The 25,822-nt window shown below is 42.9% G+C and overlaps 1 protein-coding gene across 9 annotated transcripts in view; it reads right to left on the reverse strand.

The window, feature by feature from the left end:
- Positions 1–4,671: 4,671 nt before the first annotated feature.
- NFE2L2 (NFE2 like bZIP transcription factor 2) overlaps positions 4,672–25,822 on the reverse strand; it is a 141,945-nt gene continuing 120,794 nt past the window's right edge. For all 9 annotated transcript variants that reach the window (XM_057318849.1, XM_057318852.1, XM_057318856.1 and 6 more), the window contains 4 exons: positions 8,783–9,049; positions 8,145–8,234; positions 7,332–7,523; positions 4,672–6,407 (listed from right to left, as the gene is read on the reverse strand). In XM_057318849.1, the coding sequence (XP_057174832.1) occupies positions 5,181–6,407; positions 7,332–7,523; positions 8,145–8,234; positions 8,783–9,049 (1,776 nt within the window). In that variant the 3' untranslated portion in view covers positions 4,672–5,180. The remainder of the gene's footprint in view (positions 6,408–7,331; positions 7,524–8,144; positions 8,235–8,782; positions 9,050–25,822) is intronic.

Here is a 25,822-nt window from a genome sequence, read left to right on the forward strand (position 1 = left end):
TAACAGTTCTCAAAGTGCTGAGTTTGTAAGGTAGGTCTTTGAGAATTGTGATGTTTAGGAAAACTTGACAGCACAAGTATTTAGATTCTTAGCGTTAATAACATGTTAAATACTTGAAACCATGTGAGGAATTTTAGCTGTTAGGATTCCAACACATTTTGCGTGATTACAACACATGCAGTGGTTTTGTTATTTTGCAGCTTTAAGTACCTTATATCCTAGTTCAATAGAGTTCCAAAGTAACTCGGCAAGAGTGGACTTAATTTCTACCAAAATAAGTATATTAGCCATTTTTTTTCAGAATGAAAATGTTAAATATTCAGGCAACGAGAAAAGATGGGAATCTTCCATGTATTCATACACTGTAATTAAATCTTGGAGATGAGTGTTTTGCAAAAATTGGACCTTGTTATGGTTAAGTTAGGATCGTACAGAAAGTACCAAGGATTGGGAAGGGGTTAAGATTAATAGGTAAGATACACCATTTTTGCTTAGATTTTTTTCCCCAAAGGCCTGTAATGGCAGGGTGTACTGAACTACCATTTAAGCGATGAAGGTTAAGTGGACGTCCTACTGAAAGCTAGCTAGGAAATAGGAATTTGCCCAAGATAGCTTGTAAAATTTATCGATAAGTGTGGGTAAATAATGTTAAGTGCAAGTGTGTTGGCAGCTTTATTTAAAATAGAAATTGTTAAGGGTCACTCCATTCATGTGTATAGATAGCCATTACAATTGTTAGGAGGGCCTATAATCACAAAGATGAATCTCAAATGTTAACTACTTACACCTGAAGTTAAAATACAGGTAATTTTCACTTAAAAATACATTGTTAGTCTGTGCACTGTTGACAGAAATGTTGAATAAACTTTTGTCCTTTAGACTATGTACTTACGAAAAGAACTGATGGGTGGTCTGTTTGGATTTAATCTTTGTCTCCTCTTAAATTCTTAATAGGTATTGGAAAATGGAATAGGTTTTTGTTTCTTCGTATCAAGTTAACTATCAGTAAAAGATATAAAGTTGTTTTGTGAGCTTGGGCAAATTACTTGGGGTTTCTTTTTTACGCATGCTAAACTTTGGCAGTGCGGTGATGCCAACAGACCCTTAGGGATGTTGGTTTCATATACATTAAATACGTAGAATTAAACATTACGTTGAAAATAGTAATCAAGGGGCACCCGGGTGGCTCAGTCGGTTCAGCATCTGATTTCAGCTGGGATTATGAGATACAGCCCCATGTTGGGCTCTGTGCTGGGCATGGAGCCTGCTTAAGATTCTCTCCCCTTCCCCCTCGAAAAATAGTGATCAAAATATTAAGTTTGATTTAGTAATACATGCACAAGTATTAAGTGAGGGTAGTGGGTCTGACTTCAGACTTTGAGGTTGTGATGCATAAATGGTATTTTGAAATAACGAATCTGGTAAGGATTTTTAACAGTTCAAGCATTGTGAATACTTGTGATTTGTCTCTAATATTGAAGGAAATGTTAAATTTCATTAAATGTTGGAAGTAACTCAGTCAAAATTTTGACATTCTATCCAGATTAGGAGCTGTTACCAAATTCCTCTTTTGTAAAATATAGATTATACCTACCCTCAAAGTCTGAAGGTTTAATAATGGCTTAAAGAACTTAATCTGTTGCCTGGTCCATGGTCCTTAAAGATATTTTTGGTAGTAATTACAGGTACTGTCTTAATATCTTCAAGCATAGTTAAAATTTAATGGGTGACAAAGTTAATTATGCCAGTGTCTTTTAAGATTTGAGAGCGAGCAACAGAGATAGCCAGAAAGCACGAGGTGGGGGAGAGGCGAAGCAGACCCCCTGCTGAACAGGGAGCCCAACTCATGAGCCAAAGGCAGATGCTTAACCCAACTGAGCCACCCAGGCGCCCCTGTTATGCCAATGTCTCAAAGAGTTTTTCTCCACATACAATGAACGTTTTTGAGGTCTTCAAATTCTCTCCAGCTCTCAAAAAGTATAAAAAGCAACTGAAAACTGAACCTGTCCTGATAAATATCTTTAAAATACAAATGAGAATTTTGTGTGTGTTCTGAGGCTTAAAAATGTAAGTATGGTGCGAGAAGTAGTACAGGTGGAGCAGCCTTCCCTAAAGCTGACGGGCTTGAGAAGTCTCAGCAAGATGTTTCTTCATGTAACATGCAGTACCCTTCAGTTACGATTTCTAAGAATGCTTAATATACATCAATGTAAAAGCCATAGGTATACATTTTAAAACTAGAAACGAGTTTCATGTTTAACAATTGGGTAGCCAAATTTAATCTGAGGACGGTAAAAAGCTCTAACTCAAGTCCAGATCAAGAGATGAAAACTTCGCTTTGTCTTTTGTCATGTTAGGATTTACTATGTTTAAAAATTTTGGTTTCTAATTCTGCATAGTGCAGTATGCTTAGTACTTCAAAGTAATTTTTTCAGGTATTGTAAAGAACTATGGTTACTTGAATGAACTCCTCTGCTCTTGAGCTAGAAGTCCATTCCAGTCTGCCCAGCAGTGCTTTTCACCCCTCGGCAAGTACCCGCCAATTCCAGGTGGGGCTGCTGGTTTCAAATTCATGCCACCCGGGGGTGCCTGGGTGGCACAGCGGTTAAGCGTCTGCCTTCGGCTCAGGGCGTGATCCCGGCGTTGTGGGATCGAGCCCCACATCAGGCTCCTCCGCTATGAGCCTGCTTCTTCCTCTCCCACTCCCCCTGCTTGTGTTCCCTCCCTCACTGGCTGTCTCTATCCTGTCGAATAAATAAATAAAATCTTAAAAAAAAAAAAAAATTTCATGCCACCCCCCCCCCCCAACACACACACCTATAATTTTGTCTAAGAGTGGGGCACTGTAGTCAAGATCCGAGATTTTTTTCTTGAGGTTGGAAAAATGAAGTCTCCAGGGATCTCACCACCACCACCAGGAGATACTTAACTGCATGAGAAAGGCCAGGGGCAGAATCTGAATGCCTGTTGACACCCCTTAGTTCCTGAGTTCATTTTCAACCCTAAGCTTTGTCATTCAAGTCAAATTCTCTCACTAATCTCACTTGTTTCTTTCACTAGCAACTAAAAGACATCCTAATAAGGCTAATAAGGAAAAAACTCCCATTTATAGAGTGCTTAATGAGCTAGGCACAGTACTTTTCGTATAGTAACTCAATACTTTCTTGCCCTACAGACAGGAAACTAGCCTGGGTACTTTGAGCTAATGGAGGTCATTCTAGGAAAATGGCAGCAGCAAGCCCAGCCAATCTGGCTTTAGGGCCTGTGGACCTCTGCACTGTGTTGCTCCTAATGGATTAATAGGACTCTGTGAATAATCCACATGTAGTGCTTACTCTGAATATGCGTAACTCTAAAGATGAATCTCCATTTCCCCACTTTAAAACAAAAGACAAACTGATCAGATGAAGAAATAGTGAATCAGTAATGTGAGTGGTCTATTGGAAAGCCTGCAGATTTGTTTTGTGGGGCCTTAATTTTGTCTTATTTATAGGTTTCATCTCTCAGTATGTCCTAAAATAAACGGACTTTCCCGCCTAGACTTCCTTCTAACCAGTCTTCATCTCAGGACAACTCCATTCTTAAAGATGTTAAGCCCTTGACTCCACCTTCGCCCAACATCCATTCTCTCAGAAAATTTTTAGTTTTACCTTTGAAACCTGTAGAATCCAGTGCCTTCTCCTTATTCCTGTTATCACCACCCTAGACTAAGACAACACTGTCCCTCCCACGTATTTCAGAGCTTCCCCCATTCATCTAACTGCTCCCATCTTAACACTCTAGGCTATTTTCAACACACAAGGCTAAGGAAACTTAAAAATCAGATGTTACTACTTAACACCTATAGCTCCCCATTTTGCTAGGTAAAGCCAAAGCCACCATGAGGGTGTAACAAGGTTCTGTGCCACATTCTCCTCTACCTGCCCTCTCTTTCTCCCCCCTCCATTTTCAGCCATGTAGTCCTTGTTCTGTCTCAAATAGGCCTCAGAGCCTTTAGATTTCTCTTGTCTGCATTACTCTTTTTAAAAGCTAATACAATGGGTCTCCCACACCTTTGGATGTTGCCATCTCAATAAGCCTTTTCCTGTTTGCAACCCTATTTATTCTAGTGTGGGGGCAGAGGGAGAGGGAGAAAGAATCTTAAGCAGGTTCCATGCCCAGTGCAGAGCCTGACATGGGGCTTGATCTCGTGACCCTGAGATCACGACCTGAGCTGAAAGTGTCAGGACGCTAATCAACTGAGCCACCCAGGTGCCCCCGCAACCCTATTTCAAATTGCAATGCTTCCTTTCTCCTGGCCTTCCCAATCCTGGCATGTGTAAGTTCTGCTGTCTACAATTCCAGGAGGACAGGGATTTCCATTGTGTCCTCTATACTTTAAAAATATCTAGCACAAAGTAGGCATACATGTACTGATGTGGCTAAACAATGTTTTCATGTCAACATTCAGTATTTTCCTTGGTTGAGATGTACTTGCTATTGAAGAGATAAAATATCTTCTTGATATGCTTTATTTCTTTATAGCTCTGGGACCAGAAGTTTAGCATAAAATGCTTTTCATATTTTCAGTGACTGGAAACATTCTGAAAATGCAGAATACCTAAGTATGTTAAGTGTGTTACTGTTCCGGAAAATACTGTGAACAAACTCAAATGAATTCCAAAGAACAACTTAACAGTCATATTCCTTTATTAGTACCAGCTTTTCAACTAAATTGGTTTTTGCCAGAGCTAAACAATTTAATATAAAAAAATGCCTTTTTTGTTCATACAGTATTTATAAAAAAGTACATAGTGGTTAGTTTTCCAACAGTTTGCTTTTATTTTAGCCAGATGTCATATCATATAAATCTATGAACGTAACAAATGAGATAAGAACAGTATAAATAAGTTTTTGTAGTATTTACACTTATACAGAAACTAGCCCAAATGGTGTTCTAAGAAATTAAGTTTGCAGTTAAAGTGAAACTACTGATTCAGCATACTGATGACTTATTTTAATGCTTTTTAAAGTTTATATTATTTTCTATACTAGTTTTGACTATAATTTTGCAAAGAATTACTTATAAAGTATATTTTCGCATTTCACATCACAGTAGGAGCTTTTAGTATAACAGTACAAAACAAAACAAAAAACCCAAAACAACCCACTAGCTCAGAAAAGGTCAGATCTTCTCAAATCTAGTTTTTCTTAGTATCTGGCTTCTTACTTTTGGGCACAAGGAACACATTGCCATCTCTTGTTTGCTGCAGGGAGTATTCACTAGGAGAGTAAGGTTTTCCGTCTTCATCACGGAGCATGCTGAAGACTTCGAGATACAAGGTGCTGAGTTGTTTTTTCAGTAGATGGAGGCTTTTGTCATTCTCCCCTTTTTCTTTGAGCAATTTTTCTTTTTCATCTTTTAAATGATCCAAATCTTGTTCCAGTTCCACTATATTTTCCAGTTTTCTTTTTCTGCAATTCTGAGCAGCCACTTTATTCTTACCCCTCCTGCGTATATCTCGAATTAATGCCAGTTGAGCCTCATTGAATTGCTCCTTGGACATCATTTCATTGAAGTCATCAACAGGGAGGTTAATGATTTTTTCAACAGGGAATGGGATATGGAGAGCTTTTGCCCTTAGCTCATCTCTTGTGAGATGAGCCTCCAAGCGGCTTGAATGTTTGTCTTTTGTGAAGGGGGTTTTTCGGTGACCAGGGCTTACAGGCAATTCTTTCTTTGGCGTGTTTTCGCACTGGGCATCATGCGCTGGAGCGCTGTGCCCTGGAGATGGTGACGGGGATTGGGCTGTGTCTCCAGCAGACTGGACGGGCTGTGTTTTAGGACCGTTCTGTTTGACACTCCCAGGAGCACTATCTATCTCTTCCATTTCAGAATCGCTGAAGCCAAGTGGTGTGTCTCCATAGACAGAAGATTCCACTGAGTGTTCTGGTGATGCCATGCCAGGACTGGTGTTGAGTGAAATGCCAGAGTCAGAATCATTGAATTCTGTGGTTTCAGGGTGGTTTTGGTTGAAGGCTTTACAAAGTGATAGATCAGAAACATCAATGGGCCCATTAAGAAGTTCAGAGAGTGACTGGCTTAAAGTAGCAGAGGAGGGCATGCTGTTGCTACTACTGGGTTCTGCTATGAAAGCAGAATAAAATTCATCACCAAAATCTGTGTTTATTGTGGCATCTGAATTTAATGAGTTCACGGTCAACTGACTGGAATCTTCTGTGGAGAGGATGCTGCTGAAGGAATCCTCAAAAGCACTGAGAAAATGTGGACTGCAGTTACCTACTTCTTTTTCCAGTGAGGGCATTGATGAGTAGAAATGATAATTGTTGTCAATTTCTGTCATTTTGGTTTCTGGACTTGGAACCGTGCTAGTCTCAACCAACTTGTCATTTTGAATATTAAGACACTGTGTGGGAAAGAAATTTTTACTAAATGTAAATCAAGGTTAAATATTTTAATAGCTGATAATCTGTTTCTCATGGCAAATACCTATTTATTTATTTTTAAAGATTTTATTTTTAGGGGCGCCTGGGTGGCACAGCGGTTAAGCGCCTGCCTTCAGCTCAGGGCGTGATCCCGGAGATCCGGGATTGAGCCCCACATCAGGCTCTTCCGCTATGAGCCTGCTTCTTCCTCTCCCACTCCCCCTGCTTGTGTTCTCTCTCTCGCTGGCTGTCTCTATCTCTGTTGAATAAATAAATAAAATCTTTAAAAAAAAAAAATAAAAAAAATAAAAAAAGATTTTATTTTTAAGTAATCTCTACATGCAAAAGGGGGCTTAAACTCAACAACCCCAGGATCAAGATTCGCACGCTCCCCTGAGTGACAGGCAGGTGCCGCTGATGGCAAATATTTTTAATAGCTGATAATCTCTATCTGATGGTAAACTCTCTCTCCACCGCTATTCTTTCCAGGCTCTTCTGTAATTCAGATAATTCCCATTTCTAACAGATACTTATGTCTAAGCATACGTATTATTTTCACAGTTCCTAGATCAGACTTCTGGCCTACGAAGACCAGATCTTTCCTCAAGACATCCAGTCCATTTAACTAATAAAAGTGCACCTAAGTGAGCACGGGCAGCTCTCGTGACTGAAGTTTATTTATTTATGTAATCTCTACACCCAGCGTGGGACTCGAACTCTCATCCCCGAAAGAGTCACGCGCTCTACCGACTGAGCCAGCCAGGCGCCCCTCTCATGATTAATTTAAAAGCACCCTCTAATCCTTCCACGAAGTAGGTGGCATGTCAGTAATAACTGGAGTAATTAATTTAAAGACACTTAATATAAAAGTGTCTTTGCATTTACTGATCTTAGATCTTAGTTACCTGCAATTCTGGAATGGATAACAGCTCCTCCCAAACTTGCTCCATGTCCTGCTGCATATCGTCTAGATCAGCAATGACTGACTGAACGACCAGAGTTTGAGGTGACTGAGCCTGAGCAGGAGCGACGAAGGCTGGGTTCTCGATTTGGCTGGGAATATCAGGAACAAGTGACTGAAACGCAGCTGAAGAAACCTGAAATTGACAAAGCGTTGATCTCCGTGAGTCCGCCAGCAACAGTGGAGACGTACACGCCAGGGCCCCCTCACAACACCTGAAACCGGAATTGGCTAACGGTGCTGTGTTTCTCTACTTAAAACCACTTATCACCCTGATTTCTAGATAACGAAACACCTCTTTTTTCCCCCGCTCAACTGACTCCAAATTGACCCGTTTACTAGCTTGTTTTATCCTATGCATTTGAAGATAAATTTCAAAATAAGTAATCTTTAGGATTTAAATTTCTATCTCTTGGTAAAAATACCTAGTATAGTGCTTCAAACACAATAAATTTAAAATTGTTAATTGAGCAAGTCTTGGTTTACCCAGCTTGCTTTTTATTCACCAAAGTTTATTTCTAAGTACCTATATAACCAATGAGTTGTTTGTTTCCAGGGTTATGCAGATAGAGGGATCTAAGTGGTTTTGGTTTTGTATTGTGTAGCGTTTTTTTTTTTTTTAATTGTAAAATTATCTATAGGCTAAGGTTTCTTTGACAAAATTTCCTCCTGAAACACTTTTTTTTAAAATGGGGATACACTTATAGGACGTATTTGGATACAGTTGGGGAGTTTCACTGTTAGCCAAACGCTGTACCTCATTGTCATCTACAAATGGGAATGTCTCTGCCAAAAGCTGCATGCAGTCATCAAAGTACAAAGCATCTGGTTTGGGAATGTGGGCAACCTAGATAAAAGGGAAAGACATAAAAGAAGAAAAAAATTGTTCCGTGTCATACAATGTTTACAATGTAGTTAATCAAACATTTATCTTCTTTCAGAAATGAGTTTACTGTAGTACAGAGCACAGAATCAAACCAACCAGACTATCTGGGTTCCAGTCTTCGCTTTCCCAATTTCTGGAGTGCTCTAAGCAAGTTACTGAGTCTTTGAGCTTCAACTGCTCATCTGTGAACAAAATGCTAGCGATCTGTGCTACTAGCTTTACCACTGCCACCGCTGCGGCTGCTAGATCCTTACATCACGTTTCCACAGCTTACAAAGTGCCGTCATGTAACTGATGCCCCCGTAATCCTTACACAAGTCTGTGAGGTCGGTCGGTCAGTCAGGTACTGAACTCATCAGGAGGCTGAGGCTGGGAAGTTGACTTGATATGGTCATGAAGACACAGTAAAAGGAAAAACTGGAACTCAAAGCCAGATGGTTTAACTCCTGGGCCAGTATTTGTTCCTTAAACCCTGCCATACACCTTCGTAAGAACTGAGTTTTCTGTACCTGGGAGTAGTTGGCAGATCCACTGGTTTCTGATGGGATGCGCTGGGCTGGCTGAATTGGGAGGAATTCACCTGTTTCTTCATCTAGTTGTAACTGAGCAAAAAAAGCCTTCTCTTGCTCCTTTTGGAGTTGTTCTTGTCTTTCCTTTTCAAGTTTTTTCTGTTTTTCGAGCTCATGCTCCTTCCGTCGTTGACTGAAGTCAAATACCTCTCGACTTACCCCAAGATCTATATCTTGCCTCCAAAGTATATCAATTAAATCCATGTCCTGTGTCCAAAAAAAGGAGAGCAAGAAACCACATCGTTTTTAAAATGGCAGATATCATATAATTTACATTATGCCACTGCTGATGGTCGGGCGTAGGGAGACGACAATCTGAATAGGAACACAGATCCAATGTTCTGGAAGGGCACAGTTAATTCCATTCAATGAATCTATTCATTAAAAGAAACAACAACCTACAAACACAGCCATCCATTCTAATCACTTCTTAACTTGGACTATTAACGACTGGGTGATAGCAGAGGTCACTGAAGAGCAAAGTAACATGGTGCACATTAAAGCTCATGAATTACAAGAAATCCCACACCTGTTTAACGGAATACAGAAATTAGAGCAAGCACTCCAAGCCACTGGTTTCTTATGAGAAATGAAGTTTGGAAAACATGATCAAATACGTGGAATTTTTTCTAAACCTCAGCAAATATCCATTTTACAGAGGTGGGGGGAACCCTTGTTAAATGCCAATCTAGCAGTTGTGAAATATCACCGTTCTTTGGTATTTCCTACACTGAATTACTTTCCCTCATCATTTCTTGCTACTCTTGTCCCTGTGGCTCATTTATTAAAGCAATTTCCTCTTGACTTGAGTTTTAGCTCCTGAGGCATGAACAAATCAGTAAAGAAAGTTTAGCTAATGGTAATCTTGTGACCCATGAGTGAAGCAAGAGGCTGCTTGAGACAGAGGTAGTACCCATTAGTTTCACTTCTGAGAAATCATAAATAACCCTCTTAAAAAAGTAACACAAAATTAAAAAACAAAAAAACATGGCTCCAGGGAAGGATGGAAGGTACTAAAAGTTTTAAGATATGGGCAGAATCTTCCAATGAGGGAATGGTTATTTTGATTTCTATAACAAAGCTAGGCCTTGGTACCACGTCGAGATTTTCCTAACCACATGTCAAAAGCACATTTTTTTTATTTAGTTAGTTTTTGTTAAAGTCTACACAAATAGGACATTTAAATCATTTTCCATTTAAGACGTCACCTATACTGAAAATAATGAGATTGAGATTAGAAAAATCAAGACATGGGGAGCCTGGGTGGCGCAGTCATTAAGCGTCTGCCTTCGGCTCAGGGCGTGATCCCGGCATTCTGGGATCGAGCCCCACATCAGGCTCCTCTGTTATGAGCCTGCTTCTTCCTCTCCCACTCCCCCTGCTTGTGTTCCCTCTCTCACTCGCTGTCTCTGTCAAATAAATAAATAAAATCTTTAAAAAAAAAAAAATCAAGACATGGGGGAAGGGAGCTGGGGCCTGAAGGCAGGTAGACACAGTGTGCACAGCCGTCACATAGGTGTCTGGGTTCTGATGACAGCTGGCAGCACTGGGTTGCCCAGTGTGTCTAGACTCTACTATTCTCTGCCTCCAAGGACAAAAATAACACGGTGGTTGCTTCACTGAGCAGTCGGGCTATTTTTACCCAACAAGGGGGAGCAGGCCACCCAGCCTAAAGGCAGCACAGCTAGATGGAGAGCAGAGGCCACCTCTAGCGCTGGTGATAGAATCCTAAATGCTGTGAAGCCCCACTCATGGGGTTCATCATCATTCCAGCCTTGAGCGGCGCTGCAGAGTGACCGGCACACGTAGTAGGTAACCGTTAGAACAGCATCTGTAGCTCCTTAGAACTGTTTTTAAGCCAACATCTATCAAAGGCTTTCTACATGCCAGGCATTGTTCGAAGTGCTTTACATATATACAAACGAATCCACAAGACGACCATATAAAGATAATATTCTTATTTCACAGATGAAAATACTGAGGTTTAGAAAAAAGGGATCCTGCTAGAAAGTGTACAGGGATATGTCCTGGGCAGCCTCAATCTTGGACTCATGCTGTTTTAGCCACAAGTTACACTAAAAATATAAAATCTGATCATTGACCAGTGGTTCCCAAATTGGCCAGGATATAAAATCCACTGGCATATATATACTTTGCTTTAAACATCTTGAGATGTTTAAACATGTTGAGATGTTAAGAGAACAGCAACCACAGAGCATTTATTCACACATGGCTATCTCCTCAGGGAGCTCCCCACTAACACAGAGCATGAAAATAATTTCCAGTTTAAAAATGATGTGTTTCCACTTTAATGGACACGTTTATCCAAAGGTAACGTGAAAGACAAAGGCCCAAGGCAGAGAGAAACCTACTTTAAAACTCTGATTTGGTTAGGGCCTACCTTCTTAGTGAATTTAGATACAGCAAGAGTACCCTATCGAGGCTGTTCTCTAAGCTGGAGCTAAGGGACCAAGGTGAGGTCTTCAGACTTTTCACATCCACTAAATGCCAGCACTAAAATTAAAAGAATGTACGGTCACTCCATCTCAGCCGGACTCCAGTCCCTCTCGAAAACCGATCAACAGAAGAGAAAGGCAAACACGTGTCCCGGCAGCTGGGGCCACTCTGGCGCATCCCTTCCTCAAGTCCCCAGAATGCCTCGGCGGGGACTTCTCCTTGTTACGAGATCCCAGGATAAAAAGCAACACCCAGTTTTGATTTTTTTTCGTTAAAGAACTGAAAGAACAGGGCGCCTGGGTGGCTCAGTTGTTAAGCGTCTGCCTTTGGCTCAGGGCGTGATCCCAGAGTCCTGGGATCAAGCCCCACATCGGGCTCCTTGCTCAGTGGGAAGCCTGCTTCTCCCTCTCCCACTCCCCCTGCTTGTGTTCCCTCTCTTGTTGCCTCTCTGTCAAATTAATAAAATCTTAAAAAAAAAAAAAGAAAAAAAAGAACTGAAAGAACACTGAAGCAGTTTATGCTGCAAATACCTGCTAACAAATCAGACCATTTCAGAGTATTCCCAGAACCCAGCTCTATGGGCTGAAAGAAAATTTCTACTGTAATTTACTCTCAAAAGACCAGTGGCTGTCACACCAAGAGTTGATACAACTCTATTTTTTCCTTTCTTACCCTTTCCTCCCGATGAGCTGTCTTGAGTGGGTTCAGATCGTTTAGCTATAAATTCAGTAGATAACTGTTCTACCCCACCCCATCACACAGACGTTGGTGGATCAAGTGAGACGTGAAAGCGATCGCTCTATAAATGTAAAGTCTATGCAAATGTTGCTATGCATGCTGACCGTGATGGTTCTAGTACTTGCTGTACTATAAGCAAGATCAAACCCAAGGCCAACGGACGGTCAGGAAGCCGTGGACCTAACTGTAGTGGAAGCCTGCAGTAACATTCAGCAGTGAAGCTCCCTGGTTCCTCCTCAGGGAGGGTCCGAAATGGACGACTGGGCTTGTGCAACATGCGTTGAAAACAACACATAACATATGCTTTCGTGTTTACTTTCATGTACCCACATACACCCATTCGATCGTCGCTCAGTTCCTCAGAGGACTACCCTTCAATGCACAGCCAAACGGATTCAATTTTTAAAATTCCCCATAACATGCTCAGAAAAGGACACCCTGATGGATCCTTATCAACAAACAGGAAAAATAAGTCATGAAGCACCATCTGGATCACCTCGTGAGCATCCTACTCTCTGACCGGACACGACGCCGGGCCCGGGAGCCCGAGCTTACGGTCTCCACCAGGAACGCCACCAAAAGATGCTTCGAGCGGCAGCGTCTACTTGTTCTTAAGGCGGACTGGGTAGCCCTCAGTGAGATCCCAGCGAGACCAAAACGGGTTTCGAAGTGTCCTCAGAGGTCTTCCTCTCTGTTTTATAGTTTATTTTTCTGTAATGTTTACTGTTGCTGTGATAAGTCTCTAAAAGAAAACTGCTTAAAAATAAAAGCAAGGGTAGTCTGAACTACCTTGAATTCCTTAAAACAGATGTTCTGATCAAATTTAGAACGAAGCAACAATGGGTTTCTTGTCGCGGCCTTCACATATTATCCTCTGTGTTACTCAAATTTTCACATCATTTTCAGAGGAAAACACCTTCAGGGATCTGACGTTGTATGACATCTTCAAAGCTTTATGTTGAAAATGAGAACTATGTCCACCTAAGACTTGCCGTTGGGAGCCCCACGGCCTCGGGACTGTTCTGTGCTACTCTCACAGGCAGGCAGCGCTTCCTGCAACGAGCCCTGTGACTGGGCACATGACTTCTTCCACAAATGACCCACCCCCACAAAGCTCGTGGGCCATCTAGGAGGAAGGAGTCTGGTGGAGCCCATTAACACACTGGTCAGTGGGGAAGGGAAGTGCCTAAGGAAAAGCTAAAACTGCTCTAATGCACAGAAATCTAAGGCCCTGAGAAAGAACAGCTTCTTACTCCCCAAGCCCCTAAAGAGAAAGGCCACCATGCTAAATGGCAGGTCAGTAGAGCCTGGAAGGAGAAGAAAGCAGGGGGACGGTTTCTACAGTATTCCAACAGGTATTTCCTTAGGACTAGGGAAAAAGCTTCCGAGGGCAACGCAGGCGCTGGCTGTGAGCCTTCACATGCCATACGGAGCCACTCAGTGTCTGAATTTTTTGTTGTTGTCCTTTAGTGATTCCTGAGCGTGTTGCGAATTATGCTGCTAGCTTGGCTTACACAAAAGATGACAATTTAATAAGAAACATAAATGTTTGACAATTCGCATTAAATCACCATCTGGTCCAACGGAAATAGTCATATTTAAAATGTTTATATCATCATTTGCCATCTGTGTAATCTATTACATGTCTTATGGGGAATCTGAAGTTGGATTATTAACTCATACCACTTCGAAACAAACATCTTTGTTCCAGGATAAAGAGAAAGGCCTTGAACAAATCAGCATTTTTCATACTCAGATGATCCAAAAAAAATTAGAAAAGATAAGGCAAGATGGCATAATCTCCTGTTAAATTAAGTAATTCTGTAAACTGAGGCTTTGGGAAATACCTGAAATGAAAAATAAAATGGCTTCTATAATATATTCACACATGTAAATGAGGCCTGCAGCTCTCAACCCACTGCCCTCCCCTCCCTCTCCCATCCTTTATTTTGTCTTGAAGATGGGAAGGAGGTGGGAGGCTTGCTTCTAAAAATAAATTTCACCAATATACTTAAAAAAAAAATTAACTGCACAGATTACTAAGCTTGTAAACAGAAAATGAAAACTTTCAATTTTACTAGGTAAGCATGAAACCATGTCTCCAGCTACTCCTTAAAATCATGTATTTCCAGGGGCACCTGAGTGGCTCGTCAGTTGACCGTCTGCCTTGGCTCAGGTCATGATCCCAGGGTCCCCGCGTTGGGCTCCCTGCTCGGTGGGGAGTCTGTTTCTCCCTCTCCCTCTGTCCCCCAGCTTGTGCTCTCTCTCTCACTCTATCTCAAATAGGTAAAATCTTAAAAAAAAAAAAAATGTATTTCCATTAAGAAAATAAGTCTTTTAAAGTTTATTCTCCCTGAGATCTTTCAATCAAATATTAATTATTGGCATTCAGAGTCTAATTTATTTTTTTCAGTAATTTCTTTTCCCTATCCATGTCAGTCTTTAGATTATGCCCAGGTGGGTTATATTACTCACCTGAAAATGAAATCTGGTTTAATATTTTCTCCATAGAAGCTGCTCAAATATTTTTGAGCAAAACCAGATGGAACATGAATCCTATCCCATCGTCCAACATGAAGAGCTATACTTGGCTACAACACAACCCAGGGTATGCTCAAATTCTGAAGAATTGATAAAACAACAACAAATCTCTCCTTGATTCATAAGTCACAGTCCCTACTAAATAAAGTAAAATGACAACAAGCAGGTGTAGTTTTAAAATACATCTCACTGATGACTATTACATTTCATAAATATTTATCTGCCCATTTTACTTCTCTTAGCTTCTCTCCTACTGCTTCATTACAAGACACGCAACACAACACCAGTTGTTTTTCCAGCGAGCATTCTAGAGAAGGCAGATGATAGGTTATTCTTTATCGTTTGCCCACATTCAGGCACTTTTGGTTCTATTGGACTGATGTGCTAACGTTTAAATATATTTGCTACAATAATTTAGGTAAGAGTCACAAACAGTGTGTGTGTGTGTGTGTGTGTGTGTGTGTGTGTGTACACACATGTAAAATCACAGAATGTTAGACGTGGAAGGGGCCTTTCAGCTGTCTAGGCCAAGTGTAAATGCCACTGAGTTAACTTCTGTGTAACTACAGCTCCATTTTAAAAAATAACGGGCCTAGCAAAAAGTCGTATGTTGGCAGAGACTCCAAGCAGGTAGCTAACAGTTACCACTAGTCCAAGTTTTCCTTCTAGAGAAATCTTGTAAGGATTATTTCCCCAATCTTCAACAACCAGTGATTTCTGACAATAAAAATTCTCCCCAATACACCAAGAGATCATGAGTTTGCTCTTCCCTGAGGGGTGGTACCGTCCTTCCGCCCTTTTGTCTTTCAACTAGAAAATGGTCCTGTTTCCTGAGTCTGGCACGTTACTACGCACAGACATTTTCATGGGCTGTTTCCTGTTCACAAACAAGTTTCTCAGCAATGACTCAATCTAAGAAATATGATCCAGCCAGTTTACTGGAACTCTCACCCATTATACTTGTCTGTAAGCTGCAAACACAAGGCAAAGATAAAGCAAAACTGGAGAGTGAAGAGAATCGGAACTTGGACTGCTGATTTTCTCAGGAGGTACATATGTGTTTAGCCACAAGAAGTCAGAAACGACACTGAATTTCCAAAAGGGTAGGTGATCCCACCTGCTACAAAGAGTGCACAGCTCCCACTCATCCACGAGCAGTTTCACACCTGCACCCCAACAGACCTCTTATCTGGTGGTCCGTATGGGAGTGGACACTGCCGCCAGGCCTGAGAGGGCTTCTCAGAGGGTTTATCCTGAGTTTGCCAGGAGAATGGCTCGGTTTGATAAGCAAACTTCAGGATACATTTTTCTAATCTCTTTTGCATTTTTTTTAAACAAGCCATAGATACACATTCAGTTCTGGATGCTGTTCTTCACACACGAAAGGAACTCTGTGAGTAGGTCTCCCATCACCATTAGAATGATTCTACTGGGGGACGCCTGGGTGGCTCAACCGGTTAAGCGGCAGGCAGCTCAGGTATGATCCCAGGGTCCTGGGATCGAGTCCCACGTCTGCTTCTCCCGCTGCCTGCCGCTACCCCTGCTTGTGCTCTCTCTGTCTCTGACCAATAAATAAATAAAATCTTTAAAAAAAAAAAAAAGAATGATTGTACTGGGAAATACACCACATCAACACACGCACGTGTGCGCCCCAAAAGAACCTTCAGGAGCACTGGCTCTAACTCTTCCACCTACTTTACCTAAGGTTCACTGAAACTCACTGGATGTGGACTCACCACGTGGCTCGGCTCTCCACGGTGAGGTCAACAGCCCTGCCTGCCCACCCTGGGTGCCTTCCTCCGACAGGGCGTCCGCCAGGACGGAGAGCAGTGCTCCAGCGTGCCTCAACTGCTGGGGCTCTTTACAGCCACTTCCGCTACTTCTAAACACCCTGTGTGGTCCACCTGCTTTGCGTCCTGCATTTTTTTTTTTAAGATTTTATTTGACAGAGCTAGCGCACGAGCAAGGAGAGCGGCAGGCGGAGGGAGAAGCAGGCTCCCCGCTGAGCAGGGAGCCCACGGGCCTTGATCCCAGGACCCTGGGATCGTGACCCGAGCTGAAGGCAGCCGTGTAACCGACTGAGCCACCCAGGCACCCTGGGTCTTGCATTTGTAAAAAGAAATTATTTATTTCAATCTTAAAGCTCCTTTTCAGATTTCACTGCCTACCGTTAGCTTTAGAAAGTAAGAGTCAGGGGAGTCACCCGGGCTTGGAGGCTGGGTGCGTACTGTAACTGGCTGACCGCCGCTAGCCAGAGACCTTGTCTGCCATGGTGGGGGTAGGGGCTGAATATGAGATACAGCTATATTATATGTGGTAATACATATAAACCCTCTAAAACCCAAGGGTTTTTTTTTAACTGTAGGTTCTGTTAAAATACATTCTAAGGGGTCTGGTTTTTTTTGCATGTTCTCTTTTGAGTATGAAATATTTCTTGAAATAATGAGCCACTAATGTCTAAAACCTCATTTTACTAGGATGGTGGTAGTTATAATACAGGTGGTGGGTCAAGATCAACAAGATTAGTGCACGTAACTACCCAAATGGATCACCTCTCCATCGCCCCATCTCCGCATCTAATTCACATATACGGATCACCTCTCAGGTCCCGGTAACTGTACAGAAATAAGTCAGTCTCTGATCTCAGTCTGGACACCATGAGAAGCATACAGGACCCAAGGCAGCATGACGGGAAGTATCACTGAACTGCAGAGACAGACCTCACAGAGGTCACAACCAACATAAAGTCACAACTGTGTGAATGTGAATGTCCCCCATTCGATAAACAACGGTTGTACCTGGTTTCCAAAGGTCTAATTCAAGGAAACATTTAAATGCAAAGGAGGTTATGCAGGTGGAGAGAACACAGAACAATGGTGGCGGTAATGTGTTACCCCTCTCCCCACGGAGGCTCAGATTCTCTAGCACAAGGCCAATTCTCAGACCCAGAGACTTCCTCCCCACATATGGACTTCTCCGTCAGCATGACTCATGTCAGCTGAGCTGGGTATTACCGCTAATGCCACACTGTCACGGAATGCTACAACTGGAAGGTACCACAGGACTCACCGACAGCCCCTTTCATTTTCCCAACAGGGCAGCAGGCCAGAGGATGAAATGACTTGCCCCAAGGTCAGAGGTCAAGGATTCCAAAACCACCAACCTCTCTAACTTTACAACTCTTCCAAGTTACTTGGCAGAGGGGAAAAGACACATCGATACATTTTTGCTCCATCTTAATTTTTAAACGAACCTCTCTTGCTCTAACTTACCAGCCTGCAGGTTTCTATTACAGCTGGTGTTGGCCAAGCACTCAGGGCAGACAGGGGTATTCGAGGGCAATATCTCATTCCAGCTTCACTGCAGTGCCCAAGGGAGTTGGTTTATCTTCATTTAGGGATGAACATATTTAGGCTTTGGGCACAGAGCAACCCTGCCCCAAATCACATGTCTGGCAAGTGGCAGAGCCAGGACTCCAACCCAGAAGGGACTCTGGGCCTGCCAGCTCTTCCCAAGCCGTGGGGCTGCTCCCCGGCATTCACACCTCAACAGGAGAAGGTCTGGAAACTGCTTTAGCCCCAGTGCCCTCTCCCCAGGCAGCACACGAAGATTTGGAAGCTGTCCCTCTTTACACTCAGACCTGCCTGTCCTGATGACTCCCGGGTAAATCAGGTGCACTTCGCCGCACCAGGAGAGGTTTGCATTTAAATCTACCTTCCCATAAAGACAGCAGTCACCCCATACTTTTTCTCTCTTATCTGGGCTTTCTTACAAAGGTCTGACTCAACTGTGAACTCCTTTAGGGCATGACAATGTCTTTTTTTAAAAACAGGTAACACATGTATATGTGGTACAATATTTAAAAGATGCAAAAGTAGGGGCGCCTGGGTGGCACAGCGGTTAAGCGTCTGCCTTCAGCTCAGGGCGTGATCCCGGCGTTATGGGATCGAGCCCCACATCAGGCTCCTCCGCTATGAGCCTGCTTCTTCCTCTCCCACTCCCCCTGCTTGTGTTCTCTCTCTCGCTGGCTGTCTCTATCTCTGTCGAATAAATAAATAAAATCTTTAAAAAAATAAAAGATGCAAATGTAATCTCCCAGTTACCCTTCCCAAAGGCAACTGCTGGCATCAATTTTTTGTGTTTTCTTAGGAAGATATTCTATTAAATACACACAAATAGCATATAATCACTGTGTTCCACACTTACTAATGTATTTTAGGGACAGTTCTAAATCAGGGCATAGAAATGTTCTATTATTATTATTTTTGAAGATTTTATTTTTCAGTAATCTTTTTTCTTTTTTTTAAGATTTTATTTATTTGACAGACAGAGAGAGACAGTAAGAGAGGGAACACAAGCAGGGGGAGTGGGAGAGGGAGAAGCAGGCTTCCCGCTGAGCAGGGAGCCCAATGCGGGGCTTGATTCCAGGACCCCGGGATCATGACCTGAGCTGAAGGCAGATGCTTAACGACTGAGCCACCCAGGCGCCCCTATTTTTAAGTAATCTCTACACCCAATGTGCAGCTTGAACTTACAACCCTGAGACTGAGTCACATGCTTCACCGATGAAGCCAACCAGGCTCCTGTTCCAGTATTTTTAATGGCTGAGCAGTATTTCATCATAAAGATGCACTAGAACAATATATTATTTAATAACATAACTATTTAATTAGTCCCTCCTTGGGTTTTTAAGTTCTTTCGGATCTTTTACTACTACAAATAATACCATAACGAATATCCTTGTACGTAAATCATCCCATAAAAGTGGTGAAGACATCTGTGGAATAAAGAATTATAAGTGGAACTGCTGGGTCAAACAGTCCAGCTGACCCTTGAACAACGTGGGAGTTAGTGGCACTAAGCCCCCACGTGGTCAAAAATCCACGTGTAACTTTTGACCAGAAGCCTCACAGGTAACAAACAGTAGATTAACACGTTTTGTATGTTCTGTGCGTTATATTATTATATTCTTACAATAAAGAAAACTAGAGAAAAGAAAATGTTATTAAGAAAATCAGAAGAGAAAATACATGTAGCCGGAAACATCTTTGTTTATGCGGACCCGTACAGTACAGTTGAAACCTGTGTTGTTCAAGGGTTAACTGCTCATGCATCTGTAATTATGACAGATATTGCCGAACAGCTCTAACACAGTGGTTGTGCCTTTCGCACTCACCCCAGCAACGTGCGGAGTGCCCATTTCCCACTCGTGTATCCTGCATACCTTACATCATACTGGCACACGGTACCCTTACGATAAACATGTATCAACTGTACAAGGTCTCCTATATTAATTCCAGAATCATTCCAAAACCAGCCCCTCCCTCTACATTTTACCAATGAAGTTAAGGCTAAAGCTGAGAATAAACATTACAGTTGGCTGGCTAGCAAGCAGCACTTCTTTAACCACCAGTCCCTGTCCAGACTTGCTCCTGCCAACTTAACCTTGGTTGATGCCTTTGGAACTAGTGGAACATCTGCAGAAGCAAGAAGTGGAGAGGCTGTGGTACACATAGGTAAGACAGAGGCTGGGCCAGGTCTCAACAGCTGAAATACCACAGCATGTCAGGCAGAACCAAAAACCTCTGCCTTTCTCACAGAGAAGGCAAACGTCAAAGGGAAAAAGCAAGTCCAGCCTAGTTGACGCCTCTCCCAAGTTCTTAAAGACCAGGAGAAAGCATTCTTTCTAGGGACAAGTCTCTCAGGAACAGATGTTTCTTGGTCATTAAATTACATTTAGAGGACGCAATGGCCTAAGGAAAGCTGACTGTGATCCTGGAGACCACAGTCCAAACCCCAGGTTTACAAATGAGGTTCCTGAGGCCACGAGATGCTAAATGAGTAACTGTCCCTAGGTCTCATTTGATGAAGCAGAACCAAGGAGGGGTCATATGGTCAACCTAATACAAATTAGATTTTAAGGTACTTTCTATTGCAACGTCTATTACTTAGGACTCATGAAATATTAGGAATTACTCTGAAAACAGACCTTCACAAAACTGTTGTGTGGCACTGAACCCTGCAGCCAAATTAATGGCCTATAAAACCCTGTTATTTGACCAATGTCTAACATGCATTCTTCTGTGCAGAACTTTCCTTCTACCACCTCCAAATTTCCTGAAGACTGTGCCCCTGCTCAACTCGTCGGAACTAAGCCCCTTCAGGCAGATCATCTCTGCTACCACAACAAAAGCAACTCAGAATCAACATGGAGCCCCCAAATCCCCAAATCACAGAGACAAGGCCATGTACCCAGCACTAAATACACATTCCAAACTTGATGGAATCATCCAACGGTTCACTGAGAACAAGTGTGATCCAAGAGATAGTTCTACACTGCTCTGGAGAAAGAAAACCGTTGACGACAGTAGCCCATACATTTTATAGTGCTTTAAGATCAGAAAACACTTTCACGAGCATTCTTTTTCATTTTTTTCATTTTTGAGGGAGAGAGGAGGCGAGCACACATGCCCACCAGCGAGGTGCAGAGGGGTAGGGAGAGGGAGACAGAGAATCTTAAGCAGACTCCACACCCAGGGTGGAGCCCACACAGGGCTCTTGATCTCACAACCCTTGAGATCATGACCAGAGCGGAAATGAAGAGTCAGACCGTAACCAACTGAGCCACCCAGGTGCGCCTCACGTGCATTCTTATGTCATTTAATCCTCACACTACTCTGTGTGAAGATCAAGTGGGATGAAGAAACTGAGGTTGAGATAGGCTGTCAAAGGTCACACAATTGTCACCTGCATTTTAGGCAGAAGCAGCCTCCCCTAATCTGATGGACATATTCATAAATCAAATCACCATTTGGTAAATCATAATGCCTCCCTTTCTTCTTCCAAGCCTCAAAATACAAATAAAATTCGGGTTTGTTCTAAGGGTGTTCCTTGTACTTTGTTGGTGGCTTCTTCCTTCAAATCAGTTTTGTTACCCTTGTAAGAAAACAGTACCATAAAACAGGCCTTGACTTTTACCAAATGACCTAAGACAACCTACCTAAATAATAAACACACGAAGTCAAGCTCAGTCTTTTTCTCAAGGACAACAGCTGTGGGTCTGGTTTAAAATCTTCTGGCTTTGGGAAAACGACTTCTTAAAGTATGACAGCCAGATGTGAGGAGGTTCCCAAAGTAAATGTTCACACAAAGCGTGGGAATTATTTTTACCTTATTACTACTCCCCATGATTGTATCATTATACAGCCCAACGAAAATACATGTCAAACACGGAATCGACCATCCTGTCCACTGGTAGGCAAAGCAAAAAAATTATTTTTCCTTACCATCAAAAATAATTTTTTTCTTTTTTTGAAAATTTTATTTATTTATTTGACAGGGAGAGCGAGCACAAGCAGTGGGAGCGTCAGGCAGAGGGAGAGGGAGAAGCAGGTTCCCTGCTGAGCAGGGAGCCGGATGCAGGACTCGATCCCGGGACCCTGAGATCACCACCTGAGCAAAAGGCAGACACTTAACTGACTGAGGCACCCAGGCGCCCTGAAAAGAAAGTCCTTTTCTTCAGTCTGGATCTGGGGGAAATTTAAGTTCTTTGCACCCCGGACACGCACCAACTTTCCAAGGCCACGCTACCCGAGGCAGTAGGCTATCAAGAACACCCGTTTCCGGTCCCCATCTAGTCATGCCATCTTACAGTACCTTTTAGCCTCGCGTTCTTCCTCTGCCAAAGGACATGGCTGGGTTAGGTAACTCCTAAGATCCCTTCCTCTAAATACCTCTGATTCTATGATGTCCAAAATGTAAGTCTGAAATCTAATTTGGAATTTTAAGACAAGCTAATTTTGGCTACCTGTAATAGATGCTCTAAAGCTGTACTGTCCAGTAGAAATACAAGGCAAACCACGTGTATCATTTAGAAATGTGTAGTAGCCATACTATAAAGACCAAAGAAGAAACAAGTGAATTTCATTTTAACAGTATATTTAATCCAATACACCAAAAAATTATTTTAACACGTAACAAAATTTAAAATTATCAGTGAGGTATCAGAAGTGGTAACACACTCAATAAACACCACAACAAATCTCATGGATATGATCACGAAATGTACTCCCAGAATAAAATTATATTACACAAAAGATCTTAACACTGTTTGTTTTTAAATTTAAATAAAAATTCCTTGAAATTAAAAATTCAGTTTCTCAGCTGCTTTAGCCCCATTTCAAGTGCTCCAAAGTGACAAGTGGTTCATGATGGTGCAGCTCCATGGAAGCTTATAAAGTCAGCCCTCCACACTCCTATGGGGGGAATTCTATTGAACCAATCTTTTCTGATTTGCAAATTACTTCCTGGGGATACAATGGGAACATTAAGTCTTCCAAACCTCACTAGGTCGTATTTACACTGCTAGCGATTAGTTGTAAAAAGCACTACAGTGACCTTCAAGTGTTCGTGTAAGTCTGAATGCCTAAAGGGGCTCTTAACGACTGATGGCACCTTGATGGTCCGTTACTCGGCACTTGCCAGTCCAGAAGCCACACAACTACCAGACTATTGCAAAGGTCATCTGAAGAATGGAGAGAAACGGGGGGCTTAGGTGATGGGAAAGCACTAGATGTTCCAACTAAGGATATGAACTAGGCTGAGTTTGGAAACTATATTTCAGCTACTGTCACATGCAGAGGCTTGAAGATGCACGACACCCGCAGCTGCTGCCAACCGCCAGGCAGCATCCAGACCTCGCACAGCAAAACTGTAACTGGTGTATGTCTCCCAGCTCATGCTCTTAAGATCAGTAGAGAAATCTTTCATTTTCCTTAATGCAAATCTTTTCAATTCACTTGTTAAATGAATATGTAGGGACAACGGTTACCTGGTGAGCCTTCGCCTTAAGATTTGAGAATCAAAGATCACAGTGCCTGCCGCAGGATTCTGACTCCAGATAAAGAGAGGTACGACACAATCTAAGTAATACTAATGACAACGGCTACTTATTGGGCACTGTCTACGTGGTCAACATTTCCGCACGTACTGGTGTCTATTACCTCATTTACTCACAGCAATCTGCTAGGCAGGCGGCATTATAATCATCGCCCTTTTGGAGGGAGGAAACTGAAGCACAAAGAGGTTAAGTCATTTTGCCTGAGGACCCCCCTCTACTAAATGACAATGAGATCCAACCCAGGTGCATGTCACAGAAGCACTCAAATACCACGAGCTTTTCTTCAGAACAACCTAGGTCTCTCAGGGGAGACTGCCCAGTGTGGTACCAGTTAGGGCTCTGCTGTTAACTAGCTGCACTGACTAGCTTGCACCTCGCCACCCTATCAGGAATAACCGGGACACTAACACTAGCCCTACAGAGTTGTTTTCCACAGGAAAAAAAAGTATGTAATGCCCCTTAAAAATATAAAGGACAACCAGGGGTGAGGTATTAAAACTTAATAAATTCAACTCCTGTTGCGATGTCAAATGAACACGAGAAGCATCTAACTTTTAGGCTTCTGGGTGGAACTACTGTATAAAAAATAGAAGGTGAGGTCATAATTTATTTACATACAGACATCTGCATGGCAACATCAGAGAGTAGTGAATGTAGAAGTTTTCAGCTGTGTCCTCTCCCCTCAAGGGTCTTCCAGAAGGTCTTCTTTCCCTTTACCACTCTACCCCACCCCCCTTTTTTAAGGCCAGAGTCATTCGGGGTAGCTATTACAAAAGGAACATTTCAGTCCTGAAAGACTAAAAGAAGGGGTAGCATTGGGAGGAGGACAACACTGCAGGGTCAGCTCAGTTCATATTTGGATCTGGCCTTCTACTAATATACTTCTATTCCCCAAACGCTTTCTGTTTGTTCAACTTGCCTGTGGACACTGCTCCTTTTCTAGGCCCAGAACCCCAGAGTAAGAAATTCTGCCACAAGTGAAGGAGTCTGTCTGGGAAGGAGTTCAATGAGACGGCTTATCAATGCACATCAGTACAGGGAATCTGGCGGGTAGACTGCAGGGTCCCCCACGGGAGACCGGGGCAGCAGGCAGCCCTCTGCAGTCACAGGGGGCACATAAAGTCTTGCCATGGACTGGTTTTCTGTCTCTGGAGACTTCAGTGCCCAACGTGAGGGACATGCAGAGGGAGGACCACAGGAGAGTAAGTTTATAGCGAAGAACAAAAACGGGCATGAATGTTTATGCTTCTACACAGCTAGAATTCAAGGAGGGTTTTTTTTTCAGGTGTGCCAAAGAAATCTCAGCCCCCCACAACAAACATCCCTGACAGAGAAGAGACACATCGTGGGAACAATAAACACAGCCACCGTTTGTCCAACGTGCGCAGTGTGCTCGGTCTCGTGGCTAGTTCTTCTCTGGCTTAACTGTCAGAGCGCCACGGTAGGGGTCCTCCACATTGCAGTGATGATGAAACCGAAGCACATCCCACCACAATGTCCATCAGCTTAACCGCTCTGGGCCTCGGTTCTCTGCCTACAAAACAGGGATCATGTCCACCTCACCGGGCAGAGTCAGGAGCGCACAGGACGAGATCGGTGTGCTGAAGCATCAACACCCTGGCCAGCACTGGGAAGAGCCCGACAGACCTCAGCTGCCATCACCGAGAGCGTCAGATGCCCACCTCTGTCAGCTTGGGGCTTACAAGCAAAGCACTCGGGGGAGGAAAAAAAAGAGAGGATACTGTCGGTTCTTTCTTCTCTTGGGTGAATACTGCTAATCACGGGGCTTGAAAGCCAAGGATGAGACTGTAACAGTTGAAAAGGCAGTAAGAGTGCTTCGATCTTAGAGGAGGGCTCTGTACCACCTTGGAGAAGAAAACAAACCATCCCTCCAGCAAAGCGGCAATTTCTGGCTCGTTTTCCCTCCCATTCCAGCAAGGGAATGAATACAGTGGCGGATGCTTTCTCTTACAACACAGCAACAGCAGGGTGTGCAAGTTTGAGCACAGGTGCTAAGATGACGGGGCCAACAGAAAGAGGAAACCTCCCCTCCTTTGAAAAGGGGGCTGAAAAAATTCTTAAATGGCTAACAAAGGTGGTACAGACTGGAGTTACCAACACAGATCCTCAGTACATGTCCTGAGCCACCCCCATCCTCCTCTCTGCCTCCAACCCAGCCCTCTTTTGAGATTTTATTTATTTTTGTGACAGAGAGACAGTCAGCGAGAGAGGGAACACAGCAGGGGAGTGGGAGAGGAAGAAGCAGGCTCCCAGCGGAGGAGCCTGATGTGGGGCTCGATCCCGGAACGCCGGGATCACGCCCTGAGCCGAAGGCAGACGCTTAA

Source organism: Ursus arctos, unplaced genomic scaffold (assembly GCF_023065955.2).
Source record: "Ursus arctos isolate Adak ecotype North America unplaced genomic scaffold, UrsArc2.0 scaffold_1, whole genome shotgun sequence".
NCBI lineage: Eukaryota > Metazoa > Chordata > Mammalia > Carnivora > Ursidae > Ursus > Ursus arctos.